Here is a 19,878-nt window from a genome sequence, read left to right on the forward strand (position 1 = left end):
AATTTTGAATATTTAATTGTGAAATACTTAATTGGTCAGCCAAATTTTGGCTTTGTATGATATTTTTGTTGTAAAACGTTGTTACTAATAAAGATTGGCAGAAGGCTACTAATAAAGATCTGGTCTAGAAACCTTTAGCCTCTATCATCTATACTGGTCAGAATTCGGGTTCAGCAATTCCTTTGCCCCATTTACAATTTGCGCTGATAAGAGCAGCAGCTCACAGCACACATTTTAATTGGAATTTGGCATTTTTAATTTCGATTTTTGCCACTCGGGTACAAAGAACAAGGTGGGTGTGTCGACCCATAAATAAAACAACGGCAACAGCAATTTCTTTTTAGTACCAGTGACGAGGATCATGACTTGGCCATATAATCGGGAATGTGACCATTTCAGACCTAGGCACAAAGAGACCTGCCCCCACCGCCAAAGATAAGCTTCCTAGTGTTTTTTTGGGTAAGCGGATGTCGTAGTTGTCATAAATCGGTACACAGTAAAAAAATATATAAAATTAGTTTAATTTTCAACTTTAAAGCCTGTCTATCTGCCCATTTTAACGGAGTCTAGATTGCCAAAGTTTGGTTCCAAACATTTTTAAATTATCAATATCAAGGTTTTAAGATTTCCAAATTCTGCAAAGATGTATTCCAAAAATATATTTATCATAGCCATTATAATTCCCTTGTTATAATTTACTTGTAAAATATTTGTTTAATTTAACCAAAATTGAAATGTAAAAATAAATTTGTGAAAAAACAAAATGTTATGTGGTACTACGTGATTATGAAATTGAAATTAGTGTATACACTTAACAAATTTCAACTGAAATTGTCAATAACAAAATTCTATTTGACCTTAAGTTAGTTTTGTCACTTAATTTGTTTTAAAATGAGCAACATTTAGGAATTGTAGTAGCCGATTTAATCGATTCCAAAATGCACCCTAAAAGATTTTCCATTTTTGTTAACCTTTTTTTTTTTGTAACCCTAAAAGATACAACAGTTTCACCGAGTTTTTTCGGTATAGAATACTTATTGGGCTGAACAGAGAAAAAATGCCCAGGGGATCTTAAATTCTTGCAGGTGTAATACGAATATATTAGTGCCTGATTCAAAATATTATAGTAAACAAACCTACAAAGCTGATTGAAAATTTAGTAGTTGAAAATATACAAATATTGGATTACTATTAAAATTTTCTCACAAATACCAAAATATTCAGCAATAAAAATTCTTTGCGAGAACGTATTGTAAATTGTTTGTCAAACAAAATGTAATATTGAGATTTTTGCTTTGATGGCATCTTCTTCTATCCGAAATTTGTCATTTTTTCTCAGTTACTATATGCTTTACCAATAATCCAAGATTAGCACCATTTCAGTTTATTTTTATATCGCCAGATTAAGACCTTTACCATAGTACATACTTACCCTAAATCCGCATCCCAATACTGTAATCCCATACTTGCACTGCCAATGCCAAAGTATAGAAAACGGTGGGGGGATAATATCCAACTTCAGATCATTAGAAATAATAAGGCCATGTGTTTCAACCAAGATGTATTTTAAATTAATCATTTTACAGGAAGTGGACACCAGTGCCGCAATTCCGGAAAACTATTTTCTTTTCTAACTAATATACATATATTTATCAACTGTGGAACATTTATACACTTATAACATATCACTAAGTACATTTAATAATCCTAGTAAGAGTATCAAAAGCTACAAAAAAAATTGACCGTAAGTTAAGGTAGCGATGGGTGATTACAAGCTAGTTAAGAGTTATGTTTCTTAGGTATCTTTAAGTACGGGCCACACCGGCGCCTCGTGCTCAAGTAATACTATGCACACACACAAATCGATTGGGAAGTATGGACTAGGCTATGTCTACAGCTCCAATTGAGCTTTGGTCTCGCACACTGGGATGGACATGCAAGTAGTTCAGTTCCGGCGAAGCTTTCAAACTCCTTCTCGTCGCCGCAGTTCCATTTAGGACTAGTAGAAATGCTGCTTCTATTGACCCAGTCCCTTGGAGGGAATTCCCAAAATGCGCCGCACCACGCCCTCTGTGGCCCAAAGGAGCAGGGCCAAGCAGGTGAGTGCGTTGATGGTGTGAATGGTGGCGGCATAGCCGAAGGCCTCCGTCAGGATTCCTGCAAATAAATAATCGATGGAAGGTTATCTATTGGTTTAAGTTATCTTTGCACACCATAAATAAGCAATTGTGAATTTAAAATAAAATTTACCATTGACAGCTTTTAAGAAGTTATCGAACAAAAAAAATAAAAAAAATCTATTTTCAACATGGTAAACATACACTAGTCGGCATAATTATTTTGACGAAAAACTAATGGTTCAAATTTGTATGTTACTTTTTAATGGTTTAATATAACTCAATGATTTTTTTTCTGTTTTATTTAGTGCTAATACAAACTTAAAAATAATAAATTCAACATTTTGTCATATGAACTTAAAAAAATATAAGCTAAAGTAATTTTCATGTGGTGGCATAAGTATTTGGACAAGAACCTTTTAATATGAATAACAAAGTTTAAACTTAAAAAAACCAAAGGAAAAAAAAGAATTTAGTAAAATTTATAATTTCCTTTGGTTTCAAAAACTTTTTGCAAGCGTCGCGGTAGTGATTCGACCAAATTTTAGATAATCTCTAGAGATATCTCTTCCCAAAGGGAAGTGACCTCAGAAATTGTCTCCTCTTTGGTTTTATTCAAAGATACTGTTCTTTTAAGTTTTATAAGAGACCAGACGTTTTCAATTATATTTAAATCTGGACTTTGAGGTGGCCAGTCCAAAGTGGTAACACCAACATCCTTCAAAAATGTTGTAATCATCTTGGCTTTTTGGCATGAGGCGTTATCCTGTTGCAAAATGAAGGTGTGTCCAATAAGCCTGTCTCCGGAACTAAACGCATTATCATTTAGTACCCGCAAATACTGGCCTTGGTTCATCGAGTCATACGTACAAAATCGCGTTCTTTTAATCGCCGACGGACTGTGCGCTCACTAATCGGTGTCTTAGCTGTCAAATTAAACTGATCTGCTGCGGATTGGGGCTTTAAAAAAATATTCTTATTAAATTCCCGTACAAGGACTCGGTCTTCACTGAGATCTGTTTTGCGCTTAAATTACGCATGTCATTATGCTTTTTAAACTTTTTAATTTAGTAGTGCACAGTTTGACGCGACACATAAAACTCATTGGCAATGTTTTTGACTGCTACTTCAGCGTTAAACTTTGCTACTATTGAAGATCTGGTAACCAAACTTAGCTCAGCCGGTTTACCCATGTTATTGACTGATTTTTAATAATTTTCTGTTTTAATAACAACGTTTAATATTACTCCAAATGAAACACAGAAGTTCATTGGTTCTCGCGTGCTTAAAAGTGTGCAAATATTTCCATAAAGATGCTGTCAAAATACTTGTGCCACGCAGAAAACCGTTGTCCGCATGCATTCTTATCAGTAGAAAGTGAATGCAAAAGGTAAAGGAAATAAAATTTGGCATGCACATAGGTAAAAATATATTCTTTGTTTTGCGCCTCATTTTCGCACCGTTATTTGACGATTTCCAGCAACGCTAAGTTCAATAGTCAAAAAAGAGTTTCGTCAAAATAATTATGCCGACTAGTGTATGATAAATAAATTTAAATAAACTAGATTTGAAATCTCTTAAATCGTTGCTAATTTTAAAACTTTACAAACAATTTAATTTAAAATTTTAATTTCTGTTAGAAAAAATCTATCGCCAGTTAAAGTTAAAAAAGGTTTTTGTATTTCAAGCTTCTAAAATTTTTCAATGCCAGTTTCTTAAAAATAATAAGCTAATCTTTTTAGATATAATTATGTCTTTAAGATATAATTAATCGATCAACCAATATATATTGTTAATGTGTGTTTTTTTATTTTAATGCGCAGCTCCCATTTTTGTCTACATACTTAACTAAACGAACGTTTAAAATGGTGAAAACGTATGGATTTTGGTGGCTCAAGAATCACATTTTGATAAACTATTTAATAATTAACAAGAAAGAAAGCAAACTTCGGCAAGCCGAAGTTCATATACCCTTGCAGCTATCGCAAGAATTAAATATTTTTGAAAACATTAAAATTATGATTTACTTGCGAATATGTTTAAAAACATTGAAGCTATGACGATTTGCAGCTTAATTATTTGATTGTTCTTTTATATATTTTTATTATTTGTATGGGAGCTATATGATATAGTCGTCCGATTTTGATGAAATTTAAACCATAATTCTGAAATATTTAACCATTGCTGTATGTCGAAGAACTAAAAAAAAAATTAAAAGACAGCAAAGTTATAATTTTTTTTTCAATTATTTTTCCGATTGTTCCTATGGGAGCTATATGATATAGTCGTCCGATTTTGATGAAATTTTAACCATAATTCTGAAATATTTAACCATTGCAGTATGTCGAAGAACTAAACAAAAAATTAAAAAACAGCAGAGTTACAATTTTTTTTCAATTATTTTTCCGATTGTTCCTATGGGAGCTATATGCTATAGTCGTCCGATCCGGCTCGTTCCGACTTATATACTACCTGCAATAGAAAGACAACTTTTGGGAAAGTTTCATGCAGATAGCTTTAAAACTGAGAGACTAGTTTGCATATAAACGGACGGACAGACGGACAGACTGACAGACGGACAGACGGACGGACAGACGGACATGGCTAGATCGACTCTACTAGTGATGCTGATCAAGAATATATATACTTTATAGGGTCGGAAACGTCTCCTTCACTGCGTTGCAAACTTCTGACTGAAATTATAATACCCTCTGCAAGGGTATAAAAACTCACCAAGAATGGGGCCCATGGCGAAGGAGAACATCGTGTTGAAGATGAGCTGCAGGCCGGAGGCGGCTGGCAAACGATTCAGCGGGACATAGCTGGGTATGATGAGTGGCGAGAAGATGGTGCGGAAACCTTTGCCGAAACCGATCAGCAGAAAGACGCCGATCATGACCTCGTAGGAACTGGTGAAGGACACCACCACGCGGCCCGCAGCGATGCAGAGGATGCCGAAGGCGAAGAGCACTCGGTTGTCCAGTTTCACCTTCTCGAGGGCAAGCGGGGCGAGGAATCGCACCGATATGTCCATGCAGGCCAGCAGGGACATGACCAACGAGATCTGTGAGTCCGTGTACCCGAAGCTATTCAGTATGAATGGCGTCAGCACCGAGAAGTTCATCTCGCCAAACATCATGATGCTCATGCCAACGGCCAAATTGACAAAGGTCAAGTCCCGCAGCAGATCCAAATCGAAGAATTTGCTCACCTTCTGGAAGAAGGTCATGTTCTTCTTGGCCTCCTCCTCGGTCTCAACATCGGCCAGATTGTTCAGGAGGTCCACCCGTAGCGACTCGGCGGTCTTTTGCAACAGGGCCTTGTCCTCGGCGCAGGTGCATCGCAGGAGCTCCTCCTGACCAGGTCGGGAATAGACGCTCGTCTTGCTGGCATAGCGATCCATATCCTCGCGCTCGCGATTGAAGTAATTCGGCTTGTACAGTGCCACTGGTGTGGTGGGCTCCTGACCACCCAGTTCCTCCCTATTCTGCTCCAGTCTATCAAGATTCTCACGACTTCTGGAGGAAACCTGACGCATCAGCGCTTGGCGCGTGCGATACCGGGGTGTGTTCTCCGAGGTCAGCGAAAGCTTTGATCCAAACCAGCCATCGTTGGCACGGGCCAACATCGGAGTTCCCGGTTCGGTGATCTCGTAGCCAGGCCTCTCCGGATCGTCCACATTGAAAAGGTATTGGGAGGAGAAAATGCCGCGCTTGGCACGCTTCTGATACTGACAGTACTTGCACTCGTAATCCTTCCAGGGATCATTGCTGGGCGCCAGCAGATTGCCATTGGCCTCCAGCACATCGGTCTGTAGCTTTTCCGTTTCGGTCACGCCCTCAATCACCACTGCGATGGGTTTCTCCGGCTTCTTCACATGCCACAACACCGGCTGGAGGGTCAATGCACAAAGGATGGCGTTCATGCCGATTCCAGCGTAGATCAGAATGCTGCCCTGGGCGCCGTAGTAGCTGAGCAGGAAGGTGGACACCTGGGGAAAGAAGATGGGACCCAGTCCCGTGATTGTCCATGAGAATCCCGTGGCACGTCGTCTCTTCTGCTTGAAGTACGTATTGACCGCCAGCGAGGTGGCCGCCATGGCCAGGCCCAAACCAATGCCATAGACCGCCGATAGGCAGAGGATATACTGCCAGAAGGTGGTGCAAAAGGCCGACATAAAGATGCCCATGAAGGCCAAAGTGGTGCCGGTCAGAGCCACCTGGCGAAACGTGAAACGCCGGAACATGGCTCCATTGACAATGCCTATGGGGGAAGGGTAAATATCAATAAATATATTATTTTGTGATCCCTGGAGATGGCAAAACTTACCCACTAGCGAGGAGATGGCCATCACCACATTCACAATAGTCGTCGTTTGCTTGGCATCAAAGCCCAACGAATGCATGCGCACCCTGTATATCAGGCCATATTGCTGCAGGGCTGGGAAAAGGAAGAACTGCGAAGCGAAAGGGGGCATAACACTAATGTCTGCATACATTTATCCTGATCTATGTGTATCACTCACGTTGTTTAAGCCGGCTGCCAGGCAGACCACCCAGCCCCATCCTCCGTCGGGCGCCACGAAATCCGGACCCAGATCGCTCTTGTCGCGACGCTTCGGTTTCTTCGGTCGCGTTGTGTCATTGTACACATGGGTGCGATTCTTCTCCGTTAAGCTGGATTTCTCCATTGTGCCGCTGCGATATGATGTGATCCTGAAAGTGCAAGACGTTGATTAATGAGCTTGGGTGGTGTTCTGCTATGTCGCTATGTCGCTTTGTGCTTCGGCTATTTTTTGTTCTTGAAGGCGGAACGAACTTAGCCTACTGGTGTGATTTAAAATCATTGTTCTCAGACTGCTTTTAAAATAAGAGCAATGAACCAATGTAAATTTCTTTAAAACATTTTAAATATATAAACAGATAAATCAGGGACTGTAACCATTATTATTTGTATTAAAAGAAATTTGGAAATAAAAATTAATCTATTTGTAATTATTAAAATTAATTTAAATAATAAAAATCAAAAATAATTATTAAATTTCAATTTTTATACAAAAACTTAACCCTCACTTTTATTTTTAGCTTATAATAAAAATTGAACCATAATAAAAATAAAAAAAAAAAAAATAAAAAAAAAAACAAAAATAAAAGTTTTAATTCTTATTATAAAAATTGAAAATAAAAGTTATGGTTCAATTATTTGACAAAAATTTACATAAAAATTTAATTTAAATATCTTTTGAATCGAAAGAGCCAGAGTATTATTTTTGATATAAAATTGTTATATTGAAATTAACATTTTTTAAAACGTTTGATTGTCTTTTTAATTGCTTAGTGCTTATGTGAAAAGTTCTTATTTATGAGAATGTTTCGTTACAATTTTACTCGCCTTAAACAATTTATTAATATTTAAATTTCAATATTACAATTTTGGGTTAATTTTCTTTTATTGCTATTGGTTAGTGAACCAACATTTCAATAGTCTAATTTCACTGCAACAATTTTAACGATAAAAAATATACACATTAAGTTGGAGTTCAAGCTCGAGGTCATTTTAACTGATAAGTTTGACTACCATGGTCGGTGTTTACTCCCTAGGGAGTGCAATGTGTCATGAAAAAATTTTAAAAGTTGTGTTATAATTAGGAACTTCAATTAAATGTGTATATTGCTTTTAATCACACCTTCTCATTATGCTGACTTTCCAATAAACACAGTCCCATTAAATAAGGCAACTTTTTTTTTATTCCTATATAAGAACATTAGGTTAGGGACCACAATTATATATGTACACCACACTTATTAATGGATTCTATATGTTCCTCCCATATTAAGTTTTAAATATAATAAAATATACTTTCTATAAACCCAATCACTTACTTATGAGGTTATATTAACATGTTAACAAATTCACGTCCCACTTATAATGAGAACTACAAGCAGAGCTTAAAAAATGTGTTAATTACAGACCGATCTATGACGATATGATCAGCCAGTTTCACATTTTTATTTGCAAATTACTACTAAAGGCTGATATATAACAAATTTACAAATAAAATATTAAAAACTCCACGTTTTTATGACGTTTGCAAATTTATTTACTAATTGATAATAGTTTTTAAAACTTTGTATTGCATTAAGTGCACTTTTGTTTGTTAAACTATTGGTGGTACTGGGTAAGAATTATGTCTATTTCGGAATTTCCCATGTTCTCCACAATTTTAGAGTGTTAAGTGTTAAATAAATCAGAAACCAGAAGAAGTGTGTAAACTCCAGAAGTATCAAACCCATTTTCTTTGAGTAACACATTTTGCCCTGAGAACCTTTTCATTGCGGGTAGTTAAATACCCAACCCTACCGCTGATTACGGGGCAACTTACGATTTGTCTAACGTATTAACAAATGAACACCACTTGGGACAACAACATATTCGCATCCGGCGTTTTTCCAAATTACACTAAATATAGGGAAAGCTGTCATCAGACTTCATCGACATTTATCACAAATTTGTGTGTCCTATCTACAATATACATATATCGATGGCACACCCTTAACAACTCTTGTATGGTAGATAATGCTCTAATTGCTAATTGGGATCGCAAAAGATAGCTGCACTGAATTGTTGGAGCCATTATATGACTGTCAAAGGCATTTATGAACGCGACAGGCGGGTCTAATCGAGTGGCTCTATCATAGATATTGCCACATTTTCTATTCTTCGACTTTTGCCATAATGATGGGTGCGACACACACACAGTATTGGTATGCAAAGCACGCTTCCTCCTCTGATGCAATTGAACGATCTTGAAGGGAAATCACTTAGCGAGTGTGCTCATCATCGTCATCATCGTCATCATAGTAGGAACAGAAAAGGAGCTAAGTGTAAAAGCCGCCAGACCGGACCATCGTTGTCATCGTTCGGTTCTTGCGATAATCAAAAGACAGGCTGTAAAAATAAAAGCACAGATCGGGGAACATGAATCGCGGATCTCATCAGCATGGCATCTCGTTTTTTATGCATCGATAATGCGAGGACGAGTGCAGCTAGTGCAGTCGACAGACACGACACTCGGGATAAGTCTTCATTCAGACAACTTTTGCTTAGTCCCCGAAATCCCCCTTTGCCCTCATCCAAATTGCCATTGAACTTCATCGAAGCGTGCCATAAATTGACGCCCTGAAACTGAGTCTGGGATCGAGGGACGGGTTTTGTTTCGGGGCACAGCACCATAGCCCCCGACTATGGCACTTGGCAGACACGGCACAACTCCCGGCAATCGATCAACTGGGAGAAAACTGGAAAGGGAGTCTGGCGATATTCACAAAACGAAGCCACAAATGCACTATGAGAATTCAACAAAAAAATGTTATTGCCTCTGCACCCGAAACAAAATTGTCAAAGAATCTCAACAATTATTACATGAATTTTAAACTATTGAGTATAAATTAATTTCTCAACAAGGTGACTATTAAATTAATAACATTAAAAATTTCAAAATATGACTTATGTGGTTAAAATGAAACTAAAAAGTATAGGGGCTATATTGTTTAGTGTTTAATTAATACTTATATTTTAAAACTTAACGATAAGGGGGGCTTTAAGATTTGGTCTGATTTTTGCTTTAAAGATGATTTTTTAATTTTAAATACAATTATGTTGGCAAATGAGCTTTTTCACAATTACATTTGCTTTTAAATTTTAAATCAATATCTCCAATACAAAATCAGAATGTGTATAAAGACTTAATGATATGTTTTATATCAGCATTCCACTCAAAACTAAAACGTCTATAGCATTTACAAAAAGTTAATTTGACATTTAGTTTAAAGATGCATGATAAATGCAACTGCAAATAAAACTCCTACTTTATAGACATCTTTTAGTTTGTACTTTTGACTTTTTAATCATAATAAAAAAAAAAACTAGTCATTTATGTGTATATTTTAAACGGTTTCAAAAACATTAACGACAAAATGATGAAACATTATAAAATTTAATGTTGGTAATGTTGGTGACCGACATAATACTATATATTCAAGTGACTATATCAACTCAAATTTGTGCTGTTTAAAAATAATATCAATGCGAGATCAATCAAATTAAACAACTACACTGTCAGCATATAGGAAGTGTGTAGGCTGAGTAGAAATAAACGCTTAGTTACTATACGAGTTGTCAAGTCATGGCATGACAATCTTCTACTCAAAAACGCTCTCCCCCAGCGTAAGAGTATTAGAGCAAAACTTTCGCTCAGAGTTGGAATATCGAGCAAGTTGGTGCGATCGAGCGATCCACAACATTCCGGTTTAGTGGTTTCGGGACAGGTGGACCAGTGGTGTAGGCTGGGGGGAATTTTGGGGTTACATTCAAATACACACGTATAGAAAAAGTGACATTACAAAAAGTAAACTGAAAAAAAAGTAGTTTCGCATCCTCTCCCCCCTTAAAACATTTTTGTTACGCCCTTGAGATTGGAGCAGAGGTGAGCGGCTTCCGCAATTTGTCGACAATGTTTTCATATTAATTGCATTGTATTTTGCGTAGTCATGCCGTATGGACAACAATTTTTGTGTAGAAAAGCAAAGACTCATGCTGCTTTCAGGGAAAGACGAGAGCTCAGATAAAGTTGAGCAGTGCTGTCAACTATTTCAGTAGCAGGCGGCAGAAATTTAGAGAATTTGACATTGTTTCTTAATTCACACCGATAAAAATACAAAAAAATATAAATTCAAAAATCTCTTGATATGGTAGTTAGACCTATTTTTGGATCACCTGCACCGCTGTTAATGCGATTGTGCCTATAAATTTGCATTACAATGAGGGCGTCGAAGAAGTCAATAAACAAAGGGATTCGCTGGGCTTATTGCCGCCGAATGACTTTATCTTTCGTACGATAAGGCCAGGCCAGGACAGAACAAATGGAACATCGAGTATTGCTTACTCCGCCAAACAAAGACGCATTCTTACAACAGCCTCGAAACCCAGAACAACCGATTCGGTATGCTGAATGCCCAAGGATTGGCAAATACTTTTCGCATTGCTCAGATAAGAACCATGATGGCAACATACGACGTCTTTTTTTGGGAAAACACGTGCTGTGCTGTCGAAAATCTGGAATATTGTATTACAAACCGGCACTACACTTGAAAAAAACGGCAAGTTTAAAGTTATTAATTGAAAACACATATCAACATGAACAAATTTTTGTGGTTAACAATGTTATTGTTGACACCTTTAAACTAATTTTTTTAGTTAAATTTCGGTTATCGGCTATCTTCTTTTTTAATTTTTTTTGAATAGTTTTTGAATGACCGATACCTTTAAGTATAAGTATTAATTCAATACTAAATAATATAATCCCTATACTTTTAAGTTTAATTTTTATACCGAAGAGTCTAAAACTGTAGTCTAAGGCCTTATTTTTAAACCACATCAGTTTTAACTCGATACTTTCCTGAAATTAATTTATTACTCATCTGATTGAAAAACTGGTCATAGATAGATCAATAAATTTAACTTCATGTCAAAATAGTTTGGTTTCTATAACAATTTTTATTTATTTTTTTTGGGAGTAGGAATAATCTGTGATCTTAAATACGTTGTATTTTTTATTCCAATGAATTTGACGTGCTGTGTTTTTCTTTCTGTGCACCAATTCATGGGTCGCCCGCTTCCTAAGCCTTATCACAATCGTATGGCAGCTATTCGGGGCTGATGACTCACTTCGGGGAGGCGGTTAGATAGGGCCCTCAATGGCGGCGGCACTATTGATTAGGTTCGATCGGTTATCTCCGGTCGGGACCAAACGGAGCCAGAAGACAAATAGTGAAAACACTTGTACCTTCTCAAGTTCACGACATGCCCACTCGGGCACAGAAAAATACAAGGGAGCGAGCGTGTAGAACAGGTGCAGCTAATGGGCGAACAAGCATCGAACAAGCTTCCCATTGATACACTCAAAAAAATGCAATAAATGTGAGAATTCAAAGGGATTTCGGGGACTAAGAAACTTGATATATAAATAGCGTTTAATTTTGTGAGATAAAAAAGTCAAATATTTAAATTATCGCAAAGCAAAGGGGTAGACAATTAATCATGCTTAAATAAACAAAGTTTTTACTTCTGCAAATATCTCAATCTATTGCTTTAATATTTCAACCGAAGAAAGTTTTCTTCAAGTGTTTTCCACACGCAACGGAAGTTTTCTCCAGCATTTTCGCTCAGTCAATTGGCCTCTAATTGAGATTAATCGCTTTGCTGTGTGTGTAATAAACGGAATCGAATTGTATATACAACATATGAGCGTTCACTCACATGCAGTATGTGTAGACACTGGTAAATAGTTATAGCAAGAGGCGTCAACCATTTGTCGCTCAGATCGTTTTATTTCACAAGCAAACGCTCCAATTAAATTGTGTCAATGAGAATTGATTAAAGCCCAGAGATATGAGCGTAATTGATTCGCTGCTAATGAGAAAAGTGAGAGAACGCCAATGTTTCAGCTGATCAAATACGAGCATGTATGTATATATATATAGAATCTCGTTAAAAGTAAACTTTAAGCAGATAGTTTTGTTGCGAAGCAGCACATCTTTGTAAAAGCCAAACACTTCACTCATCATTGCACTCAAAAGTGAAACTCCTCGTCAGTCAATATACACATAAATAAAATCATAATCACCTTCTTTTGTGGATGGAAGTTTTTGTAGGCTTTAGAAGAGATATCGTCTATCACTTTTTCAAAAAATTGTATATACAGATTGTGCTTTGATCTGATTGAGGTTCAAAGTCAAAACAAATAATTTCACCCCGCTTTTGAAACCAGTGATTAAAACATTTTGTATATTTGTATTTGTATTCGTATTTTGTATATTTAATAGAATTATACTTTTATTAACTTCAAAGTGAAAATACTTATCAATATGGGATAACAGTTTGTTTTTTTTAAGTATTTTTATTTATTTTAGTTAAAATAATATTTCATGAAGTTTGCATAGTATGATCACATTAAACTAATTTTTTTTTAAGTTTTAAACACATTTGAATGGCAGTTGATTCCTTTTCATTTTAGCTTGTATGCTAACAACTTGTCTTAACGTTTTTTCTAAAAATGTTTCCTAATTTAAAAAGCTTGTAAACATTTGTCAACGAACACAAGCGATCGCGTTTGAAGGCGTACTTAGAGTTTGTGAGTGCAATAGAGCTAAAAGCGCAGCTTAGGGGAAATAATTTATATGCATATGGGAGAAAAACCGGTTTCGGAGATCAATGGTTATGAAGGAAAGTCTTCGACAAATCTGTTTGCATGCATTTTACGGCATTAAGGTGTCCAATTAGGGTTCATTTGTGTACTGTACGCGACGAATCGTAAGCCCCAATAAAGACCCCAGGTTCTTTTTCCAATTCCGAAGTTGGCGCCTGCTACTCTTGTAAAGCTGGTGTAAATAAAGTGCAAAACGCATTAAACCAAAACCAGAGTAGAAAAAGCACTCGGAACACGGTGCGTCATGAAATACAGTGAAACTTCGCTAGCTCAAGCTCTCATAGGGCATAAGAAAAATGTCAAATATAATTAAGTTTGTTGTAAAATATGTAAGCTTACTTTAAAATACTTATATTGGCTGTAGTTCTAAATTTGCTTTAAATTTTATTTGAAGAAAGTTACTAAAATTTAGATAATATAGTTTTCTAATAAACTTTATTTTTCAAAGGTTAATACCAGGGATAGAAAATAGTTATTACATTACATCTTTTATTTTTAAATCCTTTTATGATTTTTACAGTATTTTACTTTAAAAATTGCTAATTTTTGAAACACTGTGGGATAAGAGAGAACTGAGTCTTATTTTTTTTTTTTTTTTTTTAATTTAAATAATTTTTATACAATTTAACAGAAAGAATCATATTTAAACTTTATAATTGGTTCCGATTAATACACATTTTTTACCCTCTCAATAGTTTAAAATTCTTGTAACAATAGCTTTGATTCGATGGCTATTGTGTTTTGATGTAAGATATAGTGCTAGCAATCGAAAAAATAAGTTCTGAGTTTCAGGCCATAATTATTTAATTTAAGCCGTTACTCCGATATGTTTGCCAAGTGAAGTTTGACTGTGATTTAGTTTGTTTTTTGGGCTTTGTTTTTTTTGTGGTCTAGTCTGGTATGGCAATGGCAGCGCGTCATGCTTGGTTTGAATGGAGACTAAAAATGGCTATTAATACTCCAGTGGGCCTGGACAAAGTTATCATTCATTTGCTGGCGGGCTGGCTGGCTGACTGGCTGGCTGGCAGCACTCAATTGCATTTGAGATTATGAGCAACGTGTTCGGGTTCGGGGCTTGCTATTTTAAGGCGCATTTCGAATGATTGTTATTGCCCTCAGCACCCGCCCGGCCACAAAATAATCCCAACACCCGGCACATTCTCACATGTGTGTGGTTGTGCTGTGTTGTGTGATTCCAAGTGAAAATGGGAATGGGAATGGGAATCGGGATGGGTATGGAAATGGGAATGGGAATGGGAATGTCAATCTCCGGCACAATCCCCATGTCCATGTCGCTTGCCCATGCAAAGCGTTTAATGCACATTTCAGGCCATTCCTAGGCACTTCTTTTATTTTATTTTTTCTTACTTTGTTTAATTTTTTCGAGTCTCTATTTTTTGTTTGGCTCAGTCTCATTCAGCCGAATAAACTCACGTACACTTCAACCCGACTCCCAAGTGCCTTCCGTGAACTAAAATGAAGAGTAGGTGCCGGAGAAGGAGAAGGGGAAGTGAAGTGAAGTGCAGGGCCAGTGCACTCGTGAAACCCAAAACCAATCCCAGCAATGCTCTTGGCCTAACTGGCCATTGGTTCCAGTTTCAATCCCTAAATGCTAATTCCACTTGGGTGTGCTGTCAAACAAGACGAGTGTCTGACACACGATCTGCAACAAGGGTCGGGATCGGGTCACTGGGAAAAGAATTGTTCTATAATCAAAATTCTTATTTAAATAAACCAAAAAATATGATTTATGGCTTAACTTGGTTTCCAAATAATAATATTTGATATATTAACTGGTGGGCTGAAAGTTATGTATATACATACAGTTTGTTTTTACATCAACCAAACACTATGAGATGATTTTTCCCTCGTAATTTATCAAAACACTTAACATAACACTTAACATAAATTGTAACTTAATTAAAATATTTCTAAAAGTAAATAATTATAAAATTTCCCCTAAAGTTTCATCCATTATGGTTTTTAGTTTTTTAAATATGAAAATAATAAAAGTTGTTTTCATTTTTCATTTGACTTTTTTCGGATTTGATTTAAATATCTGAAAATTTAATTTAAATTGAAACCATATTTAACTTAAATTTAAATCAAATAGGAACCATTATAAACATTATATTTTCTATATTAATTTAAATCTTAAATATTGAATCAAGTGCTTTAATATATATGCATTATATTTGATATAATGATTTTATATTTAATTTTAATATTTAATATACAATTTCCAATAGTCACTTACTATTCCCTTTTTTTTTGATCAGTGTACAGTGTGTTTAACTCTAACCAAACCATTTTGGCACGAACATTCTAAGTGAAATACGAAGAACGCATGTTACTAAGGCAAAAAGATAAGTCAATCCCAAAATATGTATTCAAATTTGGTTTAATTCAAAATATTTCCTAATAAGTTTATTGCATTACGCTCTGAGAGAAGTGCTGTAAGCAGAGGCAAAGAACAATGAAACAATTGCATTTATCAATGAATTAGCACACCTTAGCTTATCGCCCACGATTCAACGACTCTCGAGACTCTCGACTTGTCGTTAACCTTTGGACTGGGGTCTTTTGGTTGAGTGCATAATTCCAGCAGGGGGGGAAAGCACGTAAGCAGCTTATAACTGTTGATTCTATTGAGACTCTAATTAAATGCGAAATTTCCCATCAATTTTCCAGCTCAATGCACTTAGAATCCCCTGTTGCAGAGCCAAAATTCTTTTGTTTATCCGTTGCATTGCAACAGGTTACCTCGGGGGCAGTGGGTTAATTAGGAAAACTCTGTCAGCCAGCCAGTATTTTGCCAGCTTTGTTTGCTGGCTGCTTTTGTATGTCGTGGAAGGAAACTCCTCATCTGACTAACGACGATACCTTGGCAACCGAAGTCAGGAAGTTGCTGATTTTCAATGGCTTGTGGATGGTGTGAAGACGCTTCTTAATAAAATAAACACATATGTTACATATGTTGCACCATGCTTTGACTGGAATATTTCCCACAAGAAACCAAATAAAGAACGATATTTATAGTCCTGCTTCAGTAAACTAACTCAAAGTCTAAAAACAACATGTTGGATGCATTTTTAATTACAAATTAATATATAAGGTGACTCCGTGGTAAATCGATTGATTCATCTTAATAGTAATTTAATAAAATAATAACAATTTTATTATTCTTGGCAAGCAAAATAATAATTGCATAAATATAAACCTGTTGATTCCATTGATGGGCATAAACCCCTTTTTTATCAATTATTTTATATATGTAACCAAAGTATATTAAGTTCGAACATCGACCTTAAACTATTCACAAGTCAAAGAATTTATTTGTAAGAATCAATTTTGAATTGGATCTCCTGCCTTCTAGCATTTCTTGTGCTTCTAAAGTTTAAAGAAATTTAAATGCATTCATCGTCGATTGTAAGATTCCTTGCCGCTGGAAAATCCAGCACCCGGATTCAGGACAGGACAGCACCTGAGGCCTGGCAAGCAGGAAAGTGGAATGGGGGAAAAAATAACATCACATCATAAAAATGTTGTAATTCAATTTGGTAAACATTTTCAGCTCCCTGCGATGGTTAGATAAAAATAAACCGACTTGAAAAAGGCTGAAACCTTTGACAAAACTCAATTTTCTCCCCGAGATCAGAAAATCCGGCTGCTGGAAAAGGGATTTTAGAAATAAAAAAATAAAATACACAAGAAAAAATATTTGATCGAAAATAATTTAATTTGTATAAATTTAATTTGTTAATTTTAAATCACAAATGTTGTCGTATATATAATATCCAAAGGCATAGATCTTGTAAATCCAAAACCATCAAATTTTAAACGATCATTACTAATTGATCATTTATTCACAAATTTGGTAATATCATAGATCTTATAAGTCGCAAATATTTTAATATTATTATAACAACTTTTGAAATGGCTATCCTTAATATAACTGATCTGTTCCCAAGGAATTCGACCAGGCTTTATGGGGTGACCACATAACACTTTATTCACCTTTTGAGTGAAACTTACAGGGACTTGTTCTTGACGATTTGGTTGCTGGTTTTGGCAGATTACTTGATGATTTGCTAATTTTGACACTTTTTCTTGTGGGATGCAGCACAGAGAAAATAAAATACACGGCAAAAAAAATAAAACAACACACGGTGCGGCTAACAACAGCTACTGGTGTGCCAAAGAACAAAACACAAAGCTATACGGCTCAGCTGTTTTGGCCAGCACAATATTTGTATTGGTCTCTTGGCAAACAAAAACTCTTTCGCTCTTCTCGTGGCAGTTCGTTTTTCAGTGGAACTTGGACTCGACTCGTACGGATTCGAAATCGGGGCCCGCTCGTGGGTGTGTTTACTGTTACGCGGCCAGCAGTCGACTTGCGGCTGGCGAACTGCTGCGGTCTGCTTTATAGCATATTATTTCACGGCTGCCAAAGCAACTCAACGCTGCGGAGCGAGAGCGCGATGGCCGGAGAGAGCTGGTTCTGCACAGGAAAAAATTTCATGGCTTTCAGTCAACCCACTCAATTAAGAATATCCTTAACTAATTAGCTAAACAATTTTTATTGTTACTTTTATAACTGTATTAACGATATGAAAATATTACCTAATTAAAGATATGCTTTTTGTTTATTTTTCCCCAGTGGTTTTACCATGGTATCATGGTTCATCATATGGTATATTTGTTAACAATTTATTGTAAAATACAAAAAAAAAATTTTTTTTTTATAAATTAAAGTAATTTACAAAACTTTAATAATAATATATCATTAATACTTATGTTTAGTTCTAGCTTTGGTAACTGTGACTAACTTACTATGTATGATCTTTTCTCACCTTCTATGTGCTTATAATTCCCAAATGGTTACATCTAGCCGTGAACCAAAAACCAATTGTCTAATGAAAAGTATGGATGCTTTGGTACTTTAAATATGATCATATTTGTAGTTTAGTTCAAAGAGAACACATTTTTAAAGGGGTTTGAGGTTAAATTACATTTGGCAGTGTACACTATAATTTTTAATTTAGCACTCCTACATACACTAGTAAGAATTAATTGTGATATTTTAAAATTTTTACTTTTACCGCAATTATTGGTAAAAAGAATTATTTATTTGTTAGAAAATATGCTAACTTACCAACAAGTTTTTCCCAGTGTAGTCTGGGCGGTAAGAGCGTGAAGGTGCTGAGCTCTTCGTTTGATGCGTGGGTAGGGACAGCAGCAGCAGCAACAGCAGCAACAGCAGCAGCAGAATAGACGATGCACAGCAAGTGCAGCAGGAGCAGAGATCCCGGCAGAGGACGCATTTAGCTTTCCCAATTAGCAGTAGTTGCCGGGCACCTGCCATCTCTTTCTCTGGGACATTCAGTACGATGCCCCCTCTCTTTCGCTCTCGCAGATGCCCGGCTCAACAGTGGTCTGCGATTTGGCAAATGTTCAAATCACAGCATCATCGTGACAACGTAAAGCTCGGATGCGAACTTGCTGAAGAAGTCAGAGAGACTTTTCACTGTACGGAAAAATATATGATATGTGCATCTCATTGATTAATTTTTTCTACTATTTTGGGCCAGATATTGGCGCATGAATTGTATAGTAAAGAAAAAAAACTATATTTTCAAAAATGTCCTTACAATGATATTAAAAATTATATTCTGGGTTTTCCAGTGCCCCTATTTTTTTTATCTGTGTAGATAGATCGCTAGACAGCGCTAGAGAGAGAGAGCAAGATCACCGAGTCGGTGATCTTTTATTGAGCCACTGTGTGGACCGACCAACTGTTGCCACTTGCCGGCCACACAGCAAGTTCAAAGGTCTCAGGCCAGGTAGGCTACAGTCACTAATTGGTCGGAAGACTGCCAACAGTACACGTGGGGAAAAATTTAGCTTTTACTTTAAAAGTAAACAGGATGAAATATAAAATATGTATACATTTGTGGAAGGTTTTAAGAAAAAATATGTTGAATGTCAGAAGTTAAACGTGAACCTCTTGGAATATAACACAATAATTGCGAAGTAATGACGAATTCACATTTATTCATTCAGTATACCAGAATGCACAAAATATTTTAGAACTGTGTAAAGAAATTTTTTAGGTGTATATAATAGATTCAGACTTCCCAAAATAATTATTGAAACCCAAGATGATTTCGGGGGTTAACCACACTTAATGATCATTAAACCGCTCATAAAATGAGAATAATTAAACAATTCCTTTTCCCTAGAAAAGGATTCCAGGATTTTCCATATCCTTTTTTCTTTTACAACGGCAATAAAGTGATTACGAAAACAAGCTTACCTGTTGCACTATCAGCAAAAGGAAAATTCAAGCTTCCATAAATCAGTTGGTAACAAGCCATCAATCAATTGTCTATACATGTTATTCCATCCATAATTTACCAAATGGTCAGCGAATTAATCGATCTGACTCACAACCCTATTTCTATTAATAATATTGTTCCACTGTGCAGCCCACAC

The 19,878-nt window shown here is 36.1% G+C and overlaps 1 protein-coding gene across 2 annotated transcripts; it reads right to left on the minus strand.

Moving 5' to 3' along the window:
• Nucleotides 1–1,548: 1,548 nt before the first annotated feature.
• LOC108134826 lies at nt 1,549–17,788 on the minus strand. Of its 2 annotated transcripts, none has more exons than XM_017255281.2 (5): nt 17,401–17,788; nt 6,643–6,832; nt 6,447–6,573; nt 4,851–6,380; nt 1,549–2,157 (listed from the first exon to the last, which is right to left on the minus strand). In XM_017255281.2, exons 2-5 carry the CDS (start codon nt 6,805–6,807, stop codon nt 2,018–2,020), a joined length of 1,962 nt encoding a protein of 653 aa, XP_017110770.1. In that variant the 5' UTR covers nt 6,808–6,832; nt 17,401–17,788; the 3' UTR covers nt 1,549–2,017. The 2 variants fall into 2 exon arrangements, with proteins under 2 accessions (XP_017110770.1, XP_017110769.1); XM_017255280.2 differs by having other exon boundaries at nt 17,419–17,787.
• Nucleotides 17,789–19,878: the final 2,090 nt, after the last annotated feature.

This window comes from Drosophila elegans, unplaced genomic scaffold (genome assembly GCF_018152505.1).
Source record: "Drosophila elegans isolate 14027-0461.03 unplaced genomic scaffold, ASM1815250v1 contig_149, whole genome shotgun sequence".
Taxonomy (NCBI): domain Eukaryota; kingdom Metazoa; phylum Arthropoda; class Insecta; order Diptera; family Drosophilidae; genus Drosophila; species Drosophila elegans.